Raw genomic sequence first — 19,556 nt, 5'->3', positions numbered from 1 at the left:
GTTCCAACAGGTATAAACTAGAAAACATAATAATTGCATAAATGTGGGTTTTATGGACCATTTTAGCAAAAGCGATAATGATGTTACCTTTACATCACCGCAAAGGTAAATTCTGACTATGGCCCACTCTTTCTTTTAGTAAAATGTTAACTTATAAGATAACTAGTAGGGAGCACCGTCGGAGGGGGAGACCTCCCCCCTCCTCCCCCTCGTCCTCTTCTCCCTCCGCCCTAGAGTTAGCCTATTTACTTGATGTCCCTTGCTCTTTGGTCATTCTTTTCCTCTCCCTTCATCTCTGCCTCTTTTTTGATTTTAGGGTTTTTTGGAGGCCGATCTTCCACCCTTCTCCATCCATCGCGCCTGTTGTTGGGTCGAGTTTGGCTCCGGTTCGTGTCTTGCCCGATCGACCTCCTGTCGCCTGGTCCACCTCAACGTGTGCTCCACCACCTTGCTACCCGAAGCCGCCAATGCCCATCACACCTTTTGCATTGGATCTGTCTCTCCGGATGTGGTTTGATTTCGGTTCTCTCCAGCTGTTTTTTATTTCGTTTATAGTTGTTTTATTTCCTTTCATTTAGGTCTGTCTTTTGCCATATATTTTGGTGTGTTGTTTTTGTTGCCTTGCCTGTTTGTCACACTTTGTGGGTAATGCTCTTGGGGGATTCACTCAAACTCCCCCCAGTTTGTTTTGTGTGTGACGCCAATCTCCTCCGCGCCCGTTCTGTCGGCCACTGTTCGCTGTTGGGTCTTTCCTCGTGTCACCCCGCGATGAGCTCCAACGCCACCTTCCGCGTCGGTTTCCTACCAGCACGTGATCGGCTTCCTTTCGGCTGCCATTTCCAGCTTAGTGTGAATCTCCGGTTTTTTCCCTGTTATGTTGGTTTCCATTTGTTGTTTGTTCGATTTTTTCTATTCTGTTTGTATTTCTGTTTTAGTCCCTTTATTTCCCTGTACGTTTTTATTTCCTGTTTTTTGCTTGTAATGAGGCTCTTTCCCCTCTCGATTTGCATGCGTGATGCCCTCTGGGTTATTTGCTATGGTCTAGACCTTTGGGTTGTGGATGTGAATGTTATCCTAGCTTTCGGGTTAAGAAGGAAGAGTTTCGGTTGGGGGTTTGTCTACTCTCAGTTCTAAGGAATAAGTACTACCTATGCATTAGTTTGAGTATTTTTGGCACAAATCTATTTTTTAATATATAGCTTAGTCATGGGTTAGTGAATTGGTTTTGGGTCTGGAATGTAATACATTATCTGTGACGCTTGTGATTGTTTGTAAGAGCTTTATACTCAGGATGATTTCTATAAATAAGATTGATATAAATTCTCTTTAAAAATAAAAAATAAAAATGTTGACTTGTGAAACAACGGACCTACACAATACCTAGAATAAAAACAGAATATTCTTTTATTAAAATTTACTACAATTGTTGTTGTACCAATGTACCTAGAGCAGCTTTTGTCAAACAATAAGCCTCCGTCATTTTGACTTTTCTTTTGACTTTGATGTGCATGTCATGAATGAAGACTATCTACTACGTTTGGTTTATTAATGCGTTTATTATTTTTTACTATTATTAAAAAAATTATTATAATTTTTTTTTTTTTTTATTTTACTTTTATACTTTTTATACTAAATATTTTACTTTTTTTTTACATTCTCCTCCGTCGTGGATCGTCTCCCTCAACGTTTCGCCGGCCTGATCTACGGAGTTTTGAAGATCGTCCTTTTCAAAGCTCGATCTACTACTCCCCATCAGCCCTTGGCCAAAACGCGCTCCTCCACCAGCATCCCCGGCGATCCAGCTGTCTGGTGTTACGTTCGGTGCCCCGTTCCGACATCGACGCGCCGGCGAGTGGACCACACGCTCCTGCGTGTGGTTCTTACTCGCCGGCGCGTGGGTCCCACGCGCCGTGCAGTTCGCCTCCGACGACCTCCTCCAGAACAGCCGCTGTTTTTTGAGTTTATGCTGTTACTTTATGTAACTTTCTGTAATTTTCAGTTGTTATGTTGCTTATTGTTAAACCCGAACCGGATGGGACTCTTTGGAGTTGATCTTTTTATCTTTTCTTTTTGGTTTCTAGTTAGAAACCTTTTTCTCACAGTTACTTTTCATCTAAATCTCCATGATTTTTTAGGAAGCCTGTTTAGATGTTTGTTAGGAGTATTCGTACTCCCGATGGATTTATCCATCACTAGTATGCGCCGCGGTAAGGGTTTTCTCGGGCTGCATTCGCATCTTTTTTTTCCCTTTATGATCTCATTCCTGTTTTTTGAGATCTGTCCGGTTAAGGTTTTAGCAAGTTTGCTTTTCTTTCTTTCAGTCCTCTGTAATCTCTCTGTTTGAATGAATGACGATTTGTTACAAAAAAAATAAACAGTTTCCAGCCAATACTAAACCGCGCCCAATAAAGTCTTTGAATGATCGATGATAAAGCCATGGAGGGATAAATTTTTGTTTAGAAATGTTAGGGTGAATAAGTTTTTATATTTTGTCCATATTTTTTTGCAATCAACTATTAAATTTGCGAGGTTTACCATTTATTTTCAATAGTTTTTTTTTTTTTTTTTTTTGAAACATACAAATTCAATAATTAATTATAAGGAAATATGGATAAAATATAAAAAACTTATTAGCCCTTAGCATTTTTTTCCTAATTGATAAGGGAAATAGTCGTGGAAAGTATTTGGCCTGATTGATGTTGTGGCTTGTACTTGAACAACAAACGGCTAAGATTTTGAGCATGTACGACTCATATCATGGTTGTAACAATTTACAGCCACGAGAAAATAGTTTTGAGAGGAGGCCTCTTCCCTTCCACTTCTACTTCCCGCTCCTACCCTCTTCTTCTCCTTCTGATTTTTTTTTTTTTTTTTTCTTTATGTTTATAAGTGTTCTTCGACTAGATCAGCAATTTTGGCCTCTCCGCTATGCGTCCGTCCACCTTCCACCGTGTTATGCCATTCATCTCCTCCCCGGCCACTGCTACTGCTTGCTGGTTGTTTGTTTTGTATTTTTTTTTTTTTTTTTAAATAAGAGATTTATTCTCTCTAGATCTGCCCTTATAAGTGAGGAGGAATAATTAGATCTGAGGGATTATTGCTCACAACCTGGATAGTTTGATGTGAGGGGTTATCTCTCACGGTTAAAATAAATTTTGTTAAAAGATTTAGCTACTCATGTCTTAGATCTAATATGCTCGGAGCAGATCTGCTCATTAAGTGCATTTGTTCATGAGTTAGCAAAAATAAAGTCATAGATAGCATTTGATTGTAAGAATTTTTGTTTGTACCTATAACTTTGTAAGAGCTTTATGCTTATTAGAATATAATATTTTAACAATGCTCATGATGTTTCATAAATGAAATCCTCATATTTCTGTTAAAAATAATAATAATAATAATAATAATTTACAACCACCCGCGTGATTGTAATAATTATATTATGATTTTACTGACTCTATTTCTCAAGGAAAACTTATAATTAAATTTAGACAGGTAAGAAAATTACTATATAGTGTTTTTTTTTTTTTTTTAACAATTACGCCCAGTGCCACTGCCCATGTATGTTGTCGTGAAATGGTATATATAATTGAGAAGACAGCAACCACAAAGCAGGAGGAGCTCTGCCTGATCAGAAACGCGTGTGAGAGAAAAAAGAACGCGTGTGAGAGAAAGAGAAAGAGAAAGATCAGATGGGGAGTGGGTTGGAGTCTTTTGTGAAGATCCCAACGATTAAGTTCACCAAGCTGTTCATCAATGGAGAATTTGTTGATTCCATTTCAGGTTTTCAATTTTCTACATCTCTTTCTTTCTGCTTACTTTACTTCATCATATTTTAGATTTATCAGATAATATTTTCACTCCGATGATACCCCATGTTTTCCGACTTGCAGTTTATATTAACATACTAGACTAACTATACAAAGCAGTTTATGTACTAATTAAGGCATAAAGAGAAAAAATAAATAAAAATCTTGGTAATCTATATAAATTCGACCGTATGCCACACAACTAATTAAATTATTGTTCTTTGACCTACCAAGAGGCTACAAAATTTCCGAGAAAGAAAAATAAAAATAAGAGGGAAAAGGATTGATTAAACAATAACCAAGTAATGAAGAAGAGAAAAGAAGGAAGAAAGATAGATCTCTCTCTCTCTCGCCTTCTTAAGGTTGTTTCTAATTTCCGGCTGGGTACGAAAAAAGTTAAGGGAATTTTTGTTGTTCATGCCCATTCGGATAAGATTGAGAGACTTTTCAAAGTTTGTGTACCCGTGTCCCTTTTCCTTTTGCCTTTTCTTGGCTTTTGTCCAAGGTACAGATGATTATGTCTTTTTTTACCCACTTCCTATTAATTTGTTTTGTTTGCGGTCTATTTTCATTTTGGGTCTATTGACGGAGGGTTCACTTTTTTCAATTTTAAATCCCATGAAACCCTTTCTTATTGGATTAGAAAAAAAATAATAATAATAATAAAATAACGCTCTTCATTTGTGTTTCTTTGTATAAATTCTCAAATAGTTGTGTGAAATTTTTCCTCTTTTCACCGCATATTTGCTCATTCATTTTCTTAAAAGTGAGGAGAAATTTCATTTTAACCCCTTGAACTTTAGGTAATTTGATAAATTCTTTCTAAACTTTCCAATCTCTCAATTTGGACCTCTAAACTTTCAATTACTCTTAATGTAGACCCCATTCGTCAATTTTAGCCGTTAAAAATATCAAAAAAGACCAAAATATTCATAATTTTTGTTTTTTTAAATAAAAAAACCTTTCGGAATTAAGGGTAAAGTTGAAATTTTATACAAAAATTAGGGGTATAAACGTTATGTAACGTTTAAAATCTGATAGAGGGTCCACATTGAGAGCAATTAAAAGTTCAGGGGTTCAAAATGAGAGATTTGAAAATTTGGAGAGTTTATCAAATCATGTGAAAATTTAGGAGGCTAAAATGAAGTTTTCTCTAAAAGTTATGAGAAACTTAATTTAACACCTTTTAACTTTAAAAATTCTTAATTTAATATATCCAATTTTAAAAATTTACAATGTCACCCTCTCAATTTAATATATCCAATTTTAAAAAGTTATAATGTCACCTCTATTATTAGGGTTTGGGAGATGGAATACATGTGAAATGTCCCTTATATACTGCATGTATTTAAAAATATATATTTTTAAAAATTCTACCAAAAACAAAAAAGGAAACCCATGGATTGACCATGGATCAGCTCGGCAGCAAGTTTCATATCTTATATTAATTATGCATATTCACAACTAGATTCATGACAATCAATATCCAATTATCTATAACCATAATTAATAAACATAATCCAACTTTTCAGTGCAATATCCAATCAAAATAATATTACAATCTATTAAAGTTCATCGGCCTAAAAAATAAAAATAAATAAATAAATAAAGAAAAAACAATAAAGAAAATAAGAGTACATTCCTACGAATAACGTGATAAAGTCACCTCACAAAGCATCAACATTAATTATTAATATAATGCGAAATAGATGGAGTTAACATGTAATATAAATTTATACAATTATCAATAAAATTTTAACAAATTGCTTGATCAAAATAGGGATGTAATTACAGCTATATCAGCCAATAAAAAATATTTAACCCCGTTGAAAATAATACATAGGTTTTTTTTTCTACCGGGAATTAATGTAGATGATATCATTTTATTTCATTCTAGTAATGCATATATAAAAGTTAGTTTTTTAACTTTGTCGTCAATTCTGATATATATGCAGTAACATTAACATTTTTACTTCGTACCATTAATTTTGCGAAAAATAAATTTAAAAAATATTCCAAAATTAAAATAGGGAAAACATTGGAGACTATTGATCCAAGAACAGGAGAGGTTATAGCGAGAGTTGCAGTAGGAGATAAGGAAGATGTTGATTTGGCCGTCAAGGCTGCGCGTCATGCTTTTGACTCTGGCCCATGGCCCCGCTACTCTGGCTCTGTATGTACTCGATCGCTACTCTTAACACATATACATACATATCCAAATTTTCAAGTCAAACAAATGATGCGTGACAAGGAATATTCATTTAATTATTGTATATAATAATTTGGAAAGTCCATTTTTAAGTAAGAAAAAATTACAAAATTGGTTCATGGGATTTGACAATTTATATATCAAATAAATCCTTGGAGTTTAAAAATGATGTTATAACTCGTTGTGGCATGCTTCTGTATCAAAATGATCCATTAACACAAAATTATAATTTTATAAGAGTCAAAAATTTCCTGGAATTTATATAGATGGACCATTTTGATATAGAGACATACTGTAGCTAACACCGGAAAAAACGTTGGCAAAAAATGTTATAAAATTATTTTGAAACCGCGAAGATTTATCTAATACAAAGTCAAACCCCAATAACTAATTTAATTATGTTTTGAAAGTAAAAAAAAAAAAAAATGTAACTAATCAAATTTTTTCTTTTCCCTCTTTTGGCGGGATCTAAACCATTGCAAGGCGAGAGCAAGGATAATGATGAAATTCGCGGACTTGATTGACCAAAATGTGGAAGAACTAGCTGCCTTGGATACGCTTGATGGTGGGAAATTGTTTAGTATGGGCAAGGCCGCAGACATTCCCAGGGCGGCAAGTATCCTTCGTTACTATGCGGGTGCAGCTGATAAAATTCATGGAGAAGTACTGAAAATGTCCCGTGAATTTCATGCATACACGTTGCGTGAGCCTATTGGCGTCGTAGGACACATTATCCCATGGAACATCCCTAGTGGCTCCTTCTCCATGAAGGTTAGCCCTACTTTAGCCGCTGGGTGCACTATGGTGGTCAAGCCAGCTGAGCAAACTCCTCTCTCAGCTCTCTATTATGCTCATCTTGCTAAGCTTGTAAGTTCTGATGATTTATTTGACTTTTATGAGGTCCAATCTCTTATATTTTTCTCTTTTTAACATTTTCTCTTCTTTTTCAAGGCTGGTATCCCTGATGGGGTGATCAATGTTGTAACCGGATTTGGACCAACAGCTGGGGCTGCGATTAGCTCTCATATGGACATTGATGCGGTAAATTCTTGTTTTTTTACTCAACGTTTTGTCTACATGTAAATGTTTTGAGGAAATTCTACGGCAACTTCATTGCTTTGCATGTGCTCCTACATTCTTGTTTTTTCAGGTGAGTTTCACTGGCTCCACTGAAGTAGGACGCAAAGTAATGCAAGCAGCAGCAACAAGCAATTTGAAAGTGGTTTCACTTGAATTAGGAGGCAAGTCTCCTCTCATAATTTTTGATGATGCTGACATAGATATAGCTGCTGAGTTGGCTCTTAGAGGCATCCTACATAACAAGGTGAAGTTATTTTTATTTAATTGTGATAATATATAATGCTACACATACTCTCACTCTCACACTCCCCAGAGTGCCTTTTAAAAGTCACTTCAATAAATGTGAGAACGATTTCACACTCCCTAGCGTGCCTTTTAAAAGTCACTTCAATAAATGTGAGAACGATTAAGAGTATAAGAGTAAGAGTATGTATAATATTACTTTAAGCACCACCATAGCGGATGCACCTTAGACGTAAAACACATTTGGCACGCCTTATATTAATTTTGAAACCAAGTTAACTATATCGATTCTATTTCTACTCCTTAATTGCTTATATATTATTAATATCTGTACAAATTAGTGTTGAACTAATCTTTTATAATCAAGATTGATATGCAAGATACCAGCAGGTCAATTGATTTAGACAAGCCGTAAGTTAGCACACCTTTTTGAGCTTTCCCATTTGTCAGTAGCCACATGATTCTTCTACCTGAATTGTTAGCAATTTGAGTAGGTAATATGAAATACCTCATATGATACTTACATGTTTGAGTATGATAGTTCAAAATTTATTTGAATATGTGGATCTCATATGGGTTCTGTCACATTAGCAATTCAGACAGTTAGTTTTTGTTGATCTCAATCATTGTTTGTTAAGGCTGTATGTTGCTCTTGTCTTAGTCATGCTCCTCTCTCCAAAAATGGGCTCTCTTTAGCTATGATCCAGACTTGAGTGTTTACTTCAAGCTCCACAAGTAAGGAGGCTCACATCCGGTTCTTGCAGCTGTTCCGGGGAGGAGGGATGCAGTTTTCTTCCTCCCTCCTCCTTTCTCTCTCTTCCCTTTCCCCTTTTTTTTGGTTTCCCCTCTTTTTTCTAGTTTTTTCGATGTACTATTTCCCTATCCAACAACGTTGCTCTCCACCCCTCCTCGGCCACTACCAAATTGCACATTTCCCCCCGTCGAGCCCCGCCATCCTTGCCATCTGCTCTAAGCCTCTCTGCTCTTTGGGATTTTTTGGGAATTTTCTATTGTGTTTTATCCATGTTAACTATGTCCTTCTCTGACTTTCCTGTCCTCCGGCGAGCCGCATCACCACCCTCCCCGGCCTCTTTGCTCCTTGTCATTGCCTTCTGCATCTCCTCACGACTCCCATGTACCAATGCATGTACCCCACCCGCCCATCAGTGTTCTCCTCCCTTGCCACCTTCTCCTTCCCTGCCACCCTTTCCACTAGAGCTGCTTTTGTTGTTTTCCATCGTTTTCTCTGCTTTTATGTATTTGATGTTGTATTTTGTGGGATTTATGCTTTGTTTGTTTTGCAGAATGAGAATTCAGCTAGGAAAAAGAATAGTCATTACTGGGAATGGAGGATGTTAGAATGGAATAACTATTTCGTATTCTTTAGTTTGGTAGCAACACATCTTTTATAATTGAAATTGAACTAAAATTACTAAAAAGCTCACATAATTTCTGATTTTTTAACATGTCCACATAATAGAAGGAAAATGGGGGAGGAAGATTCAAACTAGTGACCTCCACTTCATGAGTCATGATTTCCAGCCGATTGAGCTACTCCTTAAGGACCTGATATATATGTATATATTCTTCTTTCAATCAAAGGGAATCTCGCTTTTTATTTGTTTATTCCTATGGATGACTTGGCATTATCTTTTGCATAGTACATCCGACCTTCCACAAATTTGTCAAGAAATTAATGAGCATGGTCAAAACTTTGTTTTCTCAAACAAATTAAAGTTTTTTTTTTAATGAATAGTATGATGTAAGTCGATGACAAAACTTGGTGAGATGATTCAATTGAGCATTATAAATGTCGTCGTTTAGAAATTTAGAATTGAGATTGAGCTTCACCCAAAAATATGACATTGATTTTAAGGAGATTTAAGGAAGTTCATCCTCCTTAAGTCTTTTGACTTTATCGTACTTGTGCTATATAGCCTTGAACAAGCTTAAGGAATTAACTTGTTGTGCCAAATTTAGGTCTACCATTGTACAAATATTTGGGTTTCTCTCTCTCTATGTATAGCTTATATGATTTCACGTCTTTTTTTTTTTTCTTTTTTTCTTTTTTCACAAAATTGAGAAACTAATTAGTAAAATACTTCTCATAATCTATGTTGATGCCATAATTTTTAACTTTCTTCCATTTTTTCGAGTTATCATTATTTTCAGGGAGAAGTATGTGTGGCAAGTTCTCGTGTTTATGTCCAAGAAGGGATATATGACGAACTTGTGAAGAAATTAGTTGCAAAGACAAAAGCTTGGGTAGTTGGGGATCCTTTTGATCCCAAAGTTCAACAAGGACCTCAGGTATGATGAAGTGAGGCTTTCAAAGATCTTAAAACTACAATTGACCATTAATAATAACATAAATATTATTTAGTAAATTGATATACAATGGGGATAACTTGTCCTTAACAATTGGCCTTTGATTTTTCTTTTCATGGGGATAACTTGTCATTAACAATTGGCCTTTGATTTTTCTTTTCACAAACCTTTTTCTGATTTAAAGGCTAATTTTTATTGCCACATTATTCCAATTGTATAAAAGAAGAAGTAAGGTAGGGTTTCAACGAAGAAGCACATTTTGCTGTGTGCAGGTCGATAAGAAGCAGTTTGAAAAAATCCTTTCCTACATTGAGCATGGCAAGAGAGAAGGAGCCACACTCTTAACTGGTGGCAAACCCTTGGGTGGGAAGGGATATTACATTGCGCCTACAATTTTCACAGATTTTAAGGTATATATTCTTCACTTTACAACATGCATGTACATGGAGATCTTCGTTTTTAGTTTTTCTTTTCCTTCATCTATTGTTGTTCTTGATGACTTGCTCAGGAAGAAATGCTTATAGCCAAGGATGAAATATTTGGACCGGTTATGGCCCTTGCCAAGTTCAAGTGAGTAAACAAAGCTTTTGTAATAAAGTGCTCTTACTTAGCAATTTTAGAAGTGATTAAAACGCTAGCTGTGTTTTTGTAATTATGAACAATTACAGAACAATTGATGAGGCAATTGAGAGGGCAAACAAGACCAGATATGGGCTAGCAGCGGGTATCATGACAAAGGACTTGAATGTGGCTAACACCGTCTCAAGATCAATTCGTGCGGGCACCATTTGGATCAATTGCTATTTTGCTTTCGACAATGACTGCCCTGTTGTAGGGTATAAGACGAGTGGGTTTGGAAGTGATTTGGGATTAGAAGCCCTTTACAAATATTTAAAAGTTAAGTCGGTTGTTACTCCCCTTTATAATACTCCTTGGCTATAAATTAGTATTAAAAGCCTCTCAAACAAGAAATAAGAGGGGTAAAAGGTGTAATAATGTATAATAAACCAAAGTTGTGTGTATTTGTGTAACTTGGGACTTTGAAGAAAATCAATATCCTAAATTTTGAAGTTTTTCTATTTAACTTCTAAATAGCACAATCGTTTCCAACTCTGCCTCCTCTTTCGCAACCAAACCATTGAACGAACCAACTCTATTCACCTCCATACCTCGAGTAGACGAAACGCATTTCCTTCGTTAGATTTGGGAAAAAGCAAATTATAGTCTTTAGATTCTCATGCCCTTTTAACAATGTTGAGTGACATAATTACTTTAAAACTATATATATATATATATACCTTAAATAAAAATAAAAATTGTAAATTATATTTATAATTTAACGTAACTGTTCCACATGCAATGGGTATATGATATAATGATAAGAGGATAACTTCTATAAAGAGCTGGTGTAAACCAGCTCCTTTGTGCCCACCAATAAGAATAAGCCACCTACGATTATTGCACCATTTCAAATATGTACCAAAACACTAGATTATATAGCTTTCTTTTTTCTTTTTTTTAAAAGAAATTGCAAGAGGGCTGAGGGTAGCTCGCCGCCAACCCCAACCCCTCTGGGGTGGCCGGCGAGCCACCCCATATGAGCGGCGGTGGCCGCGCAGCCACCCCCAGCCCATCTAGGGTACCTGATGAGCCACCACATGGGCGGAGGTGGCCCGCGTGGGCCACCCAGGCAGATCTGAGGTGGCAGCCACCCCAGATGGGCTGGGATGGTCACGCGGCCATCCCCAGCCCATTTGGGGATTGGGGTGGCCGTGCGGGCCAACCTAGCAAATGGGGTGGCTCGCCGGCCACCCCAAATATGTTGGAGGAGGCTGCACAGGCAACCTTCACCCGTGGGGTGGCTCGTCTCGCCGGCCACCCCAAATCTGTAGGAGGAGGCCGCACGAGCCACCTCCACCCGTGGGGTGGCTCGCCGGCCACCCCAGATGGGCTGGCAGCGGCGGCAAGCCGCCCCTACCTCCCTTTGGGTGGCTGCCGGCCACCCCAAGCGGTGCTGGGGTGGCCAACCAGCTAGCCCTTTGTTTTTCTTTTTTCTTTTTTATTTTTTTAATAATTAATTAATTATTTTTCTTGTGGTAGTATTTATTTCTTAAACTTAAGATTTTTTTATATACAAAGGTTTCAATGGCTGATTGATGGGCACAAAGGAGCTGGTTTACACCATTTCCTTATAAAATCATTAGTTTGACATGATATACTATTAATTAATTAGATAATAAGTTAATGGAAAGACATGTATGAAAGCAAAGAAAAACTTAAAAGACCTAATTATGAAGATTGAAAAGAACTTTTTTTTTTTTTTACTTGAAAATAATTAAATTGAAATTGTATCGAAACCTAGGAACTAAATATAATATTTTTTTTCCTCAAGAGACAAAATAAAAAAATCAGTCCGTTGTACTAATTTGCAATAACCTCAGAATTTTAAAAATGACTTTAGATCAGAAAAATAATTTTCACAATGGACCATTAATAATAATAACAAAGAAAGTACAGACAAAGTAACCTACCAATTTTACCTTAATTAGGAGCTGGTTTCCACTGAAAAAGGACATTTTTTGACATGTAGGCAGATAAGAAGCAGTTTGAAAAAATCCTTTCCTACATTGAGCATGGCAAGAGAGAAGAAGCCACACTCTTAACTGGGGGCAAATCATCCTTGCGTGCAGTGGCGGAGCCACGTTAGTCTTTTCCCTACAACGATGCCCCATCTTCTCCTCACCTTCTCATCTTTTCCATTAGTAGTAGTCCTAATGGGTGTTTGGTTGTTCATTTATTTGAAGGCTTGAGTCTTGAGATGAGAAAAGAAGAGGTGAGAGCACTAAGAAGAGATGAGAAGGTAAGAGAAGATGAGAAGGTGAGGAGTGAGCCAGTGAGGAGTGAGGGTCTCGTGGAAATCTTCTAAAAATGAGTGGTGGTGAAAATCTTTTAGAAATGAGTGGTTAAAAACTTAAAAGATAAGAATAAAATTTTTTAAGGAAAAAAGAAAAAAAAAAAAATTGCCTGCAAGGAGTAGGCTTGCGCGTGTGTTGAAGACTGAAATTGAAGGGAAAAAAAAAATAATAAAAAATAAATAATAAATAATTAAAAAAAAAAAAAGTAAAAGATTTAAGAAATAGTTGTAGTCAAAGAAGGCGTGGGTTTTAAGGTAGGAAAAAAATATATATATTAAAGAGAATAGAAAGACATTAGACTCTAGAAGGTGAGGAGGACTAAGGCCAAAAAATAAACGAAGATAGGCCTTAGAATTTAGATTCTAGAAGGGTGAGTGAATGGATTTTGAAGGAAGAAAAAAACATAAATGAAGAGAATAGATGTAACTTGTAAGCATTAAATTCTAGAAGGTGTGAAGTTGAATTTTAAGGAAGAAAAAAATAAATAAATAAATAGAGGAATATGCCTGAGGAGGTGAAGTACTAAAATTAAAAGAAGACAATTTAAACTAAAATATAAGTAACAAAATTAATTAGTGTGGGTAGGAAGTTTAGAAGACAATTTAGAAGATAACTTCTTTCTTTTTTCTTTTTTCTTTTTTTTCTTTTTTTTGTGTTCCATCATTTCTTTTTTTAATTCATTATTTGTTTTTCTTGGTTTACATCATTCGGCTAGACCTTTTGTGTTTGATTTGTTTTCAAGAAATCCCTCAAGATACCTCTGATATACTGAAATATACTCATTTTTCTTAGATACTATTAATTATATTGTGCTCAAGTTTATTTCGTAAGTAGTTTGTATTATTATGTGTTTGTGATAGTTAGATAATATTTTGAATGGTTATTTTGATTGTTGAAGTTCTTGTTTGGATTTTTGTTGTTGTTGCTCATGTCTATAGCAAATTAGAACACTTTTCTATTGGGTATCGAACTTTTTTTTTTTCATGTTTATTTTGTTGCTTATATTCGTATAAACGTTAACTAAACAATAATTTAATTTCACTATTAATTTGAATGATTAAATAACCTTTAATATCCATATGAATTACCAAATTTTTAGGGTAGAGAAAATTTTTAGGATGCCAAAAAAACTTTAGCGACACCCCCAATATGTATTGTCTGGCTCTGCCACTACTTGGGTGGGAAGGGATATTACATTGAGCCTGCAATTTTCACAGATTTCAAGGTATATATTCATGCATATGGGGATCTTAATTTTTAGCTTGTTATTGTTAGTTTTTCCTTTCCTTGATCTATTAATATTCTTGATGACTTGCTCAGGAAGAAATACTTATAGCAAAAGATGAAATATTTGGGCCTGTTATATATATGGCTCTCGCCAAGTTCAAGGGATCGAGTACATTTTTTTGCAATAAAATGGTTTTATTTAGCAATTTAGAGTTAGAACATGATGAAGTAAAATACGGAAGATATATAACTGCATTATAATGATAAAAATGGTGCTCTAATGGACCATTTTTGGAGTACTCCATTTTTAACACATTTAGGTGTGAATATTATATAAGAACTAGCTGTTTTAGCTGATATTGAAGAATTACAGAACAATTGATGAGGCGATTGAGAGGGCAAACAATACTAGATATGGGCTAGCAGCGGGCATTGTAACCCATAACTTTTTTTTTTTTCTAATTGTAACCCATAACTTAAATGTGGCTAACACTGTCTCATGGTCAATTCGTGCTGACACCATTTAGATCAATTGTTATTTTGCTCTCAGCAATGACTGCCATTTTGGAGGGTATAAAATGAGTGGGTTTGGAAGTGGTTTTGGATTGGATGCCCTTTACAAGTATCTTAAAGTTAAGTCAGTTGTTACTCCCCTTTATAATACTCTCTGGCTTTGAATTATCTTTAGGGTAATGCCAAATATCATTTTGTATCATTCTAAATTGATGTAACTTTTAAAATTATTATTGAATTTAAATTCGATTGTGATTTTAAAAGTCACGTCAACTTTGGAAGAATAAAAAAAAAAGATTTCCCTAGCATTACTTGTTAATATCCCTTTAAGCCTAGCAAATGGAAAATAATACGTGTAAAATGTATAATAAACCAAAAATTATTTGTATTTGTGTAACTGGACTTGGACGAAACTCAATATCCTAAAATTTGTATTTTAGTCTTTAAATTTTCATGCGATTTTAATTTTTTAATTATTTGGTTTTTAATTTTGACAATTACATTTTTAAGTTTTCTTCGATTTCAATTAGGTTCCTTTATCAACGTAATATTCAATTAATCAATAGTATGTCTTGTCAAACTAATCAATTAACACTAACGTTGCAGTGCAGAGATAAGTTACTTGTTATTTTCATGCATGATATAATTCTCTATGATTCTCCCACAAAGAGAGAGAGAGAGAGAGAGGGCACTGTATTTTGCACCTCAACATCAAATAGCCAAAAACTTAAAAACAAAGAAGACTAAGAAAGATATCATTGTATTTAGCACATAAACATCATATAGCCGAAAACCTAAAAAGAAAGAAGACGAAGAGAGATCATTGTATTTAGACCTCAACATGATATAGCCAAAAACCAAAAAACAAAGAAGACAAAGAGTAGTTCGTGAATAACTCATATTTATTTAAGAAGTACTACAAGCATTGCATTCCATGCCAAAGCATGGATTACATCCGTATAACTGTATAAGATTGGAATCTAGGTATTTCTTAGAAATTCATTAGGCATAACATAAGGATAACATAACTTCATAATCCAAACAATAAATTATTTAACATAAACATAAAGATAAACATTAATAGTCGTAACTTTTTTTGGTGTGAGGGCTTATCTCTCACGGCCGATTAAATAATTTTTTTTTTGTACGGATATGATTTACCATGTCTTAGATCTAGTTTGCCCGGAGAATATCTATGCCATAAATGAAGTTTGTACATGGGTGAAATCGGAGGTCATGGATACAATTTGATTGTTAGATTTTTCGAGGTATCTACGACTTTGTAATCGAATTGTTTTTGCCTATATTTTTAAAAGCTTTATGCTCTGTAATGTAATAACTTTATGTTTTGAATCCTAGCTTTATGGAATGAGAAGAGATTTACCTAAAAAAAAATAATAATAAATTAATTATATATATAACTCTTGTTTACTTTAAAACTATATGGAGACTAAAGTTCGCACTGCATACTTATATGCTTCATTTTTCGTTCTGCTTCAAATGCCGGAAAATTATTTATTTTCCTTTTGGCAAAAGCAATGGTGTGAGGTTACCTTTCCACCAACGCAGAGGTCAATTCTGACTTTGCAATGGTGTGGGTTTTATGGACCATTTTGGCAAAAGCATTCCACCAACGCAGAGGTCAATTCTGACTTTGCAATGGTGTGGGTTTTATGGACCATTTTGGCAAAAGCATTCCACCAACGCAGAGGTCAATTCTGACTTTGCAATGGTGTGGGTTTTATGGACCATTTTGGCAAAAGCAATGGTGTGAGGTTACCTTTCCACCAACGCATAGGTAAACTCTGACTTCTCACCACCATTTTTCGTTTATTAAAGGTGTGTGAAATAAATAACAAAGTCTGCATCAATTTTTGAATCAAACAACCCACTGCAATTACATTTATTTGATTTTGCCCTCTCTTTTTTTTTTTTCAACTTTAAAACATTACCTAAAAGTTTACCTTGTAACTTTTAATTACGAAATTGCTCTCATTTTTATTTCTTTTTTCTTTTTACCATACTATCATTTTATATTATCACTATAACCTAAAATAACTCTATTATTCTCAAATAGAATCCTCTGATTCTTAAAAAGCAAAGCCTAAAATAAATTTTTGAGATTAAATCAAATTTCATCAACCACAGTTTATTTTTCGTAATAATCACGTGTCTCCTTAAAGTTTTTCAGAATTATTACTTTGTCTATAAACTATTATAATTTAATCTAATTCCTAAAATTAAAATTACTTTATTCATTCACCTGGAATTCACTCACTTACTAGAAGCTCTGCTGGAAATGCTCGATCCTCCCTTTGTAAATCTTTGTGTATTCCTAGCATTTATCCATTATTAATTTCATTTTCCTTACACTTAAAACAATAGGCACAACATGAATGATAAAAGAATTTTATATATAAAAATGCACATTTCATATATATACATGCTCGCAAAATTTATCAAGGCCACATTAAGAAAATAGTAAGGGGGAAGGGGAAGATTTTCCTGCTACTATTTAATTAACAACATACTTGATTCAACAATATCAAGGAGATAGCTTCGACATATATTCTTAAACTCTGAAAATTATTATTTGTTTTATATCCTGATTTCAAAAGATTATCAATGGATGCCATGCCATGGAGAGTGATTATGGTCGTGGATGGTATTTGGCCCAATTGATTTCGTGGCTTGTTCTTTGAACAACGAACAGCAAGAAGGGGTGATCGGTGTGGCTACTTTAGCCGACTATGACCATAGTAATAACTAATACTTACTCGTTGGACATCACTCATGAGAAACCTGTCGCTTTTTTAAGACCAATCGAGTCATATGTTAACATTAGCCCTATTAAAGATTTTAGTAGCATCCAAGCCAATAACTCCAATCATTTTTCATTGCGAAATTCAAACTTAAAATCTAGTCTTCACGGTGACAATCCAAATGCCACTAGATCTCACTCTCGGTGGTGAAAGGCTAAAGTTTTGAGCCTAGAAATTAATCTCAATCCCTAACCAAGGGTGCAATAGGACAGCTAAATTAAGTATTCCAAATCCAAGTTGGTGATAAAATAAAAAATAAATAAAAAGCTCGGGGCAGAGCAGGTATGTTTTGTAGTGCTTTCTTGACCAACTGAATTATTGGCTAAATAGTAAATAAACAGATAATTCAAAGCCGATTGGAGAAGGAAATTTTATTATAATAATTATAATATTATATTATGATTACAGCCGCCTGGGCCCCGGGAATTGAGCCTATTAGCAATTTTTTTTTTTCACGCCAATCACGTTCCATATTTTATCATTCATTTTATTCTGTTTTCCTAGTTTGTCCGCACACGGTTTAGCCATTAGTTTCAATTAGAGGTGGCAGATTAATTGATAAAATTTATTATAATAATTATAATATTATATTATGATTACAGCCGCCTGGGCCTGGGAATAGAGCCAATTAGCAATTGTTTTCACGCCAAGCACGTTCCATATTTTATCATTCATTTTATTCTGTTTTCCTAGTTTGTTCACACACAGTTTAGCCATTAGTTTCAATTAGGAGTGGACAGATTAATCGGTTATCGATTACTAACCATGTATCGGTTTCAACCGAACCGATATTAACCATAACCGATATACCGATATCCTATCGGTTAAATTTTTTATACCAGTATGCTTATCGGTCCGGTTAGAAACTTCATATCGGTTAACCGTTTAACTGATATAAACCGTTAAGTATGGATGCCAAAACGACGTAGTTTTGAGATTATATATATACCTATGTAACCTTATGTTAATTTGGGTTTAAGTAGGTTTGATTTTTTTTTTTTTGGTGATGGCATTGATTGGGATTTCTTTGCCTTTGGTGAAAGCATTTTTCATTAACTAGTTTTGTTAGTCTAATTAGCATTCATTATGTTAATTAGTCCATTTGCTTTGAAAAAATGTATTTTATAATATAAAAAAAAGCTGTGGTGGATCAATATAAAAAAGCTTCAATTTTTAGCCTAAAAAACAAATATTTGGGTTCCAACAAAAAGTATTTGGGCCCTAAAACAACTCATTTTTAATAAGTTATTTTAGCCCAACAAAAAGTATTTTGGCTCTCAAAAGTCAAAAAAACACATTTTTGGCCCAATAAAATAAATCAATATAAAGTCCACGGTTAAACCGTTTAACCGTGTACCGTTATAACCGATAATTTCGGTTAAAATTCTTATCGTCCGGTATTGGTTAATAAACCGTTGAACCGAAAATTAGATAAGAGGCAAAATCGGACCATTTGACCGATACCCAAGCCTAGTTTCAATTTCAAAGCATAATTAAAGGACAATCGGTAGGATAATTAAATAATATAAAGTATTAATTAAATAAATAAATTTAATTTTTTTATTAATTTAAATTTGTATGCATGATAAATAGTAATTTAAATAGAGAATAATTTCTATAAGGTTTTGGCACAAACCAAGACCTTTGTGCTCACCAATAAGAGGTTGACACCTCAGTTTGGAACAAGATAACAAAATGATAATGAAACACTGGATCATACCAAATTTAAACCCTAAAAAAACTCTTCATCTACTTTTTTCACATTAACCATCCATTATGCCACCGCCGCCGCTCATTCGGAAGCCGGACGTCGCCGCCCTAAATGGAACAAACTCCATCGCACAAAGCTTTGTTAGGTTCATCCCTCTCTTTGTCTTGATTTCATCAAGCAACATCTATGGCAGTTTTGGTCTAAGCTTATTGCGGTGGGCATGGTAATGTGAAATTGAGGAGATCTCATAGTTAGGGATTAATGTATCAATGGTTGAACATTAGATTCGGAGAAAGAGAGGAAGCTAAGAGATCTGGCAGTGTGGGCGGTCGATGAGAGAGAGAGAGAGAGAGATAGATAACTTACCGGCATGGGTGGTGACATCCGGCATCTAGTTAGCGGCGGCATGGTGGGTGGTGTAACTTGGGGGGTAGATGTGTGTGTGTGAGAGAGAGAGAGAGAGAGAGGGTAAGTTGCCGGCATGGGTAGTGGCGCGGCGGCGGCTGCGTAATGGATGGTTAATGTGAAAAGTAGATGAAGAGTTTTTTTAGGGTTTAAATTTGGTATGATCCGGTGTTGTGTTTTCATTTTGTTATCTTGTTCCAAAATGAGGTGTCAACCTCTTATTGGTAGGCACAAAGGTCTTGATTTATGCCAAGACCTTATAGAAATTATTCTCATTTAAATAATTTTGAATAT

General features: G+C 35.0%; 1 protein-coding gene and 1 pseudogene across 1 annotated transcript; both read left to right on the top strand.

Moving 5' to 3' along the window:
* Positions 1–3,611: 3,611 nt before the first annotated feature.
* LOC132166557 (aldehyde dehydrogenase family 2 member C4-like) lies at positions 3,612–10,748 on the top strand. The gene is made up of 9 exons (XM_059577397.1): positions 3,612–3,783; positions 5,840–5,982; positions 6,502–6,885; positions 6,970–7,059; positions 7,169–7,342; positions 9,514–9,651; positions 9,942–10,079; positions 10,178–10,239; positions 10,338–10,748. Exons 1-9 carry the CDS (start codon positions 3,693–3,695, stop codon positions 10,609–10,611), a joined length of 1,494 nt encoding a protein of 497 aa, XP_059433380.1. The 5' UTR covers positions 3,612–3,692; the 3' UTR covers positions 10,612–10,748.
* Positions 10,749–11,266: 518 nt separating this feature from the next.
* Positions 11,267–14,488, top strand: LOC132165175 (aldehyde dehydrogenase 1-like; annotated as a pseudogene).
* Positions 14,489–19,556: the final 5,068 nt, after the last annotated feature.

Source organism: Corylus avellana, chromosome ca11 (genome assembly GCF_901000735.1).
Source record: "Corylus avellana chromosome ca11, CavTom2PMs-1.0".
Lineage (NCBI taxonomy): Eukaryota > Viridiplantae > Streptophyta > Magnoliopsida > Fagales > Betulaceae > Corylus > Corylus avellana.
The sequence above is the reverse complement of the archived record's forward strand: the minus strand, read 5'-3'. Positions and strand labels throughout refer to the sequence as shown.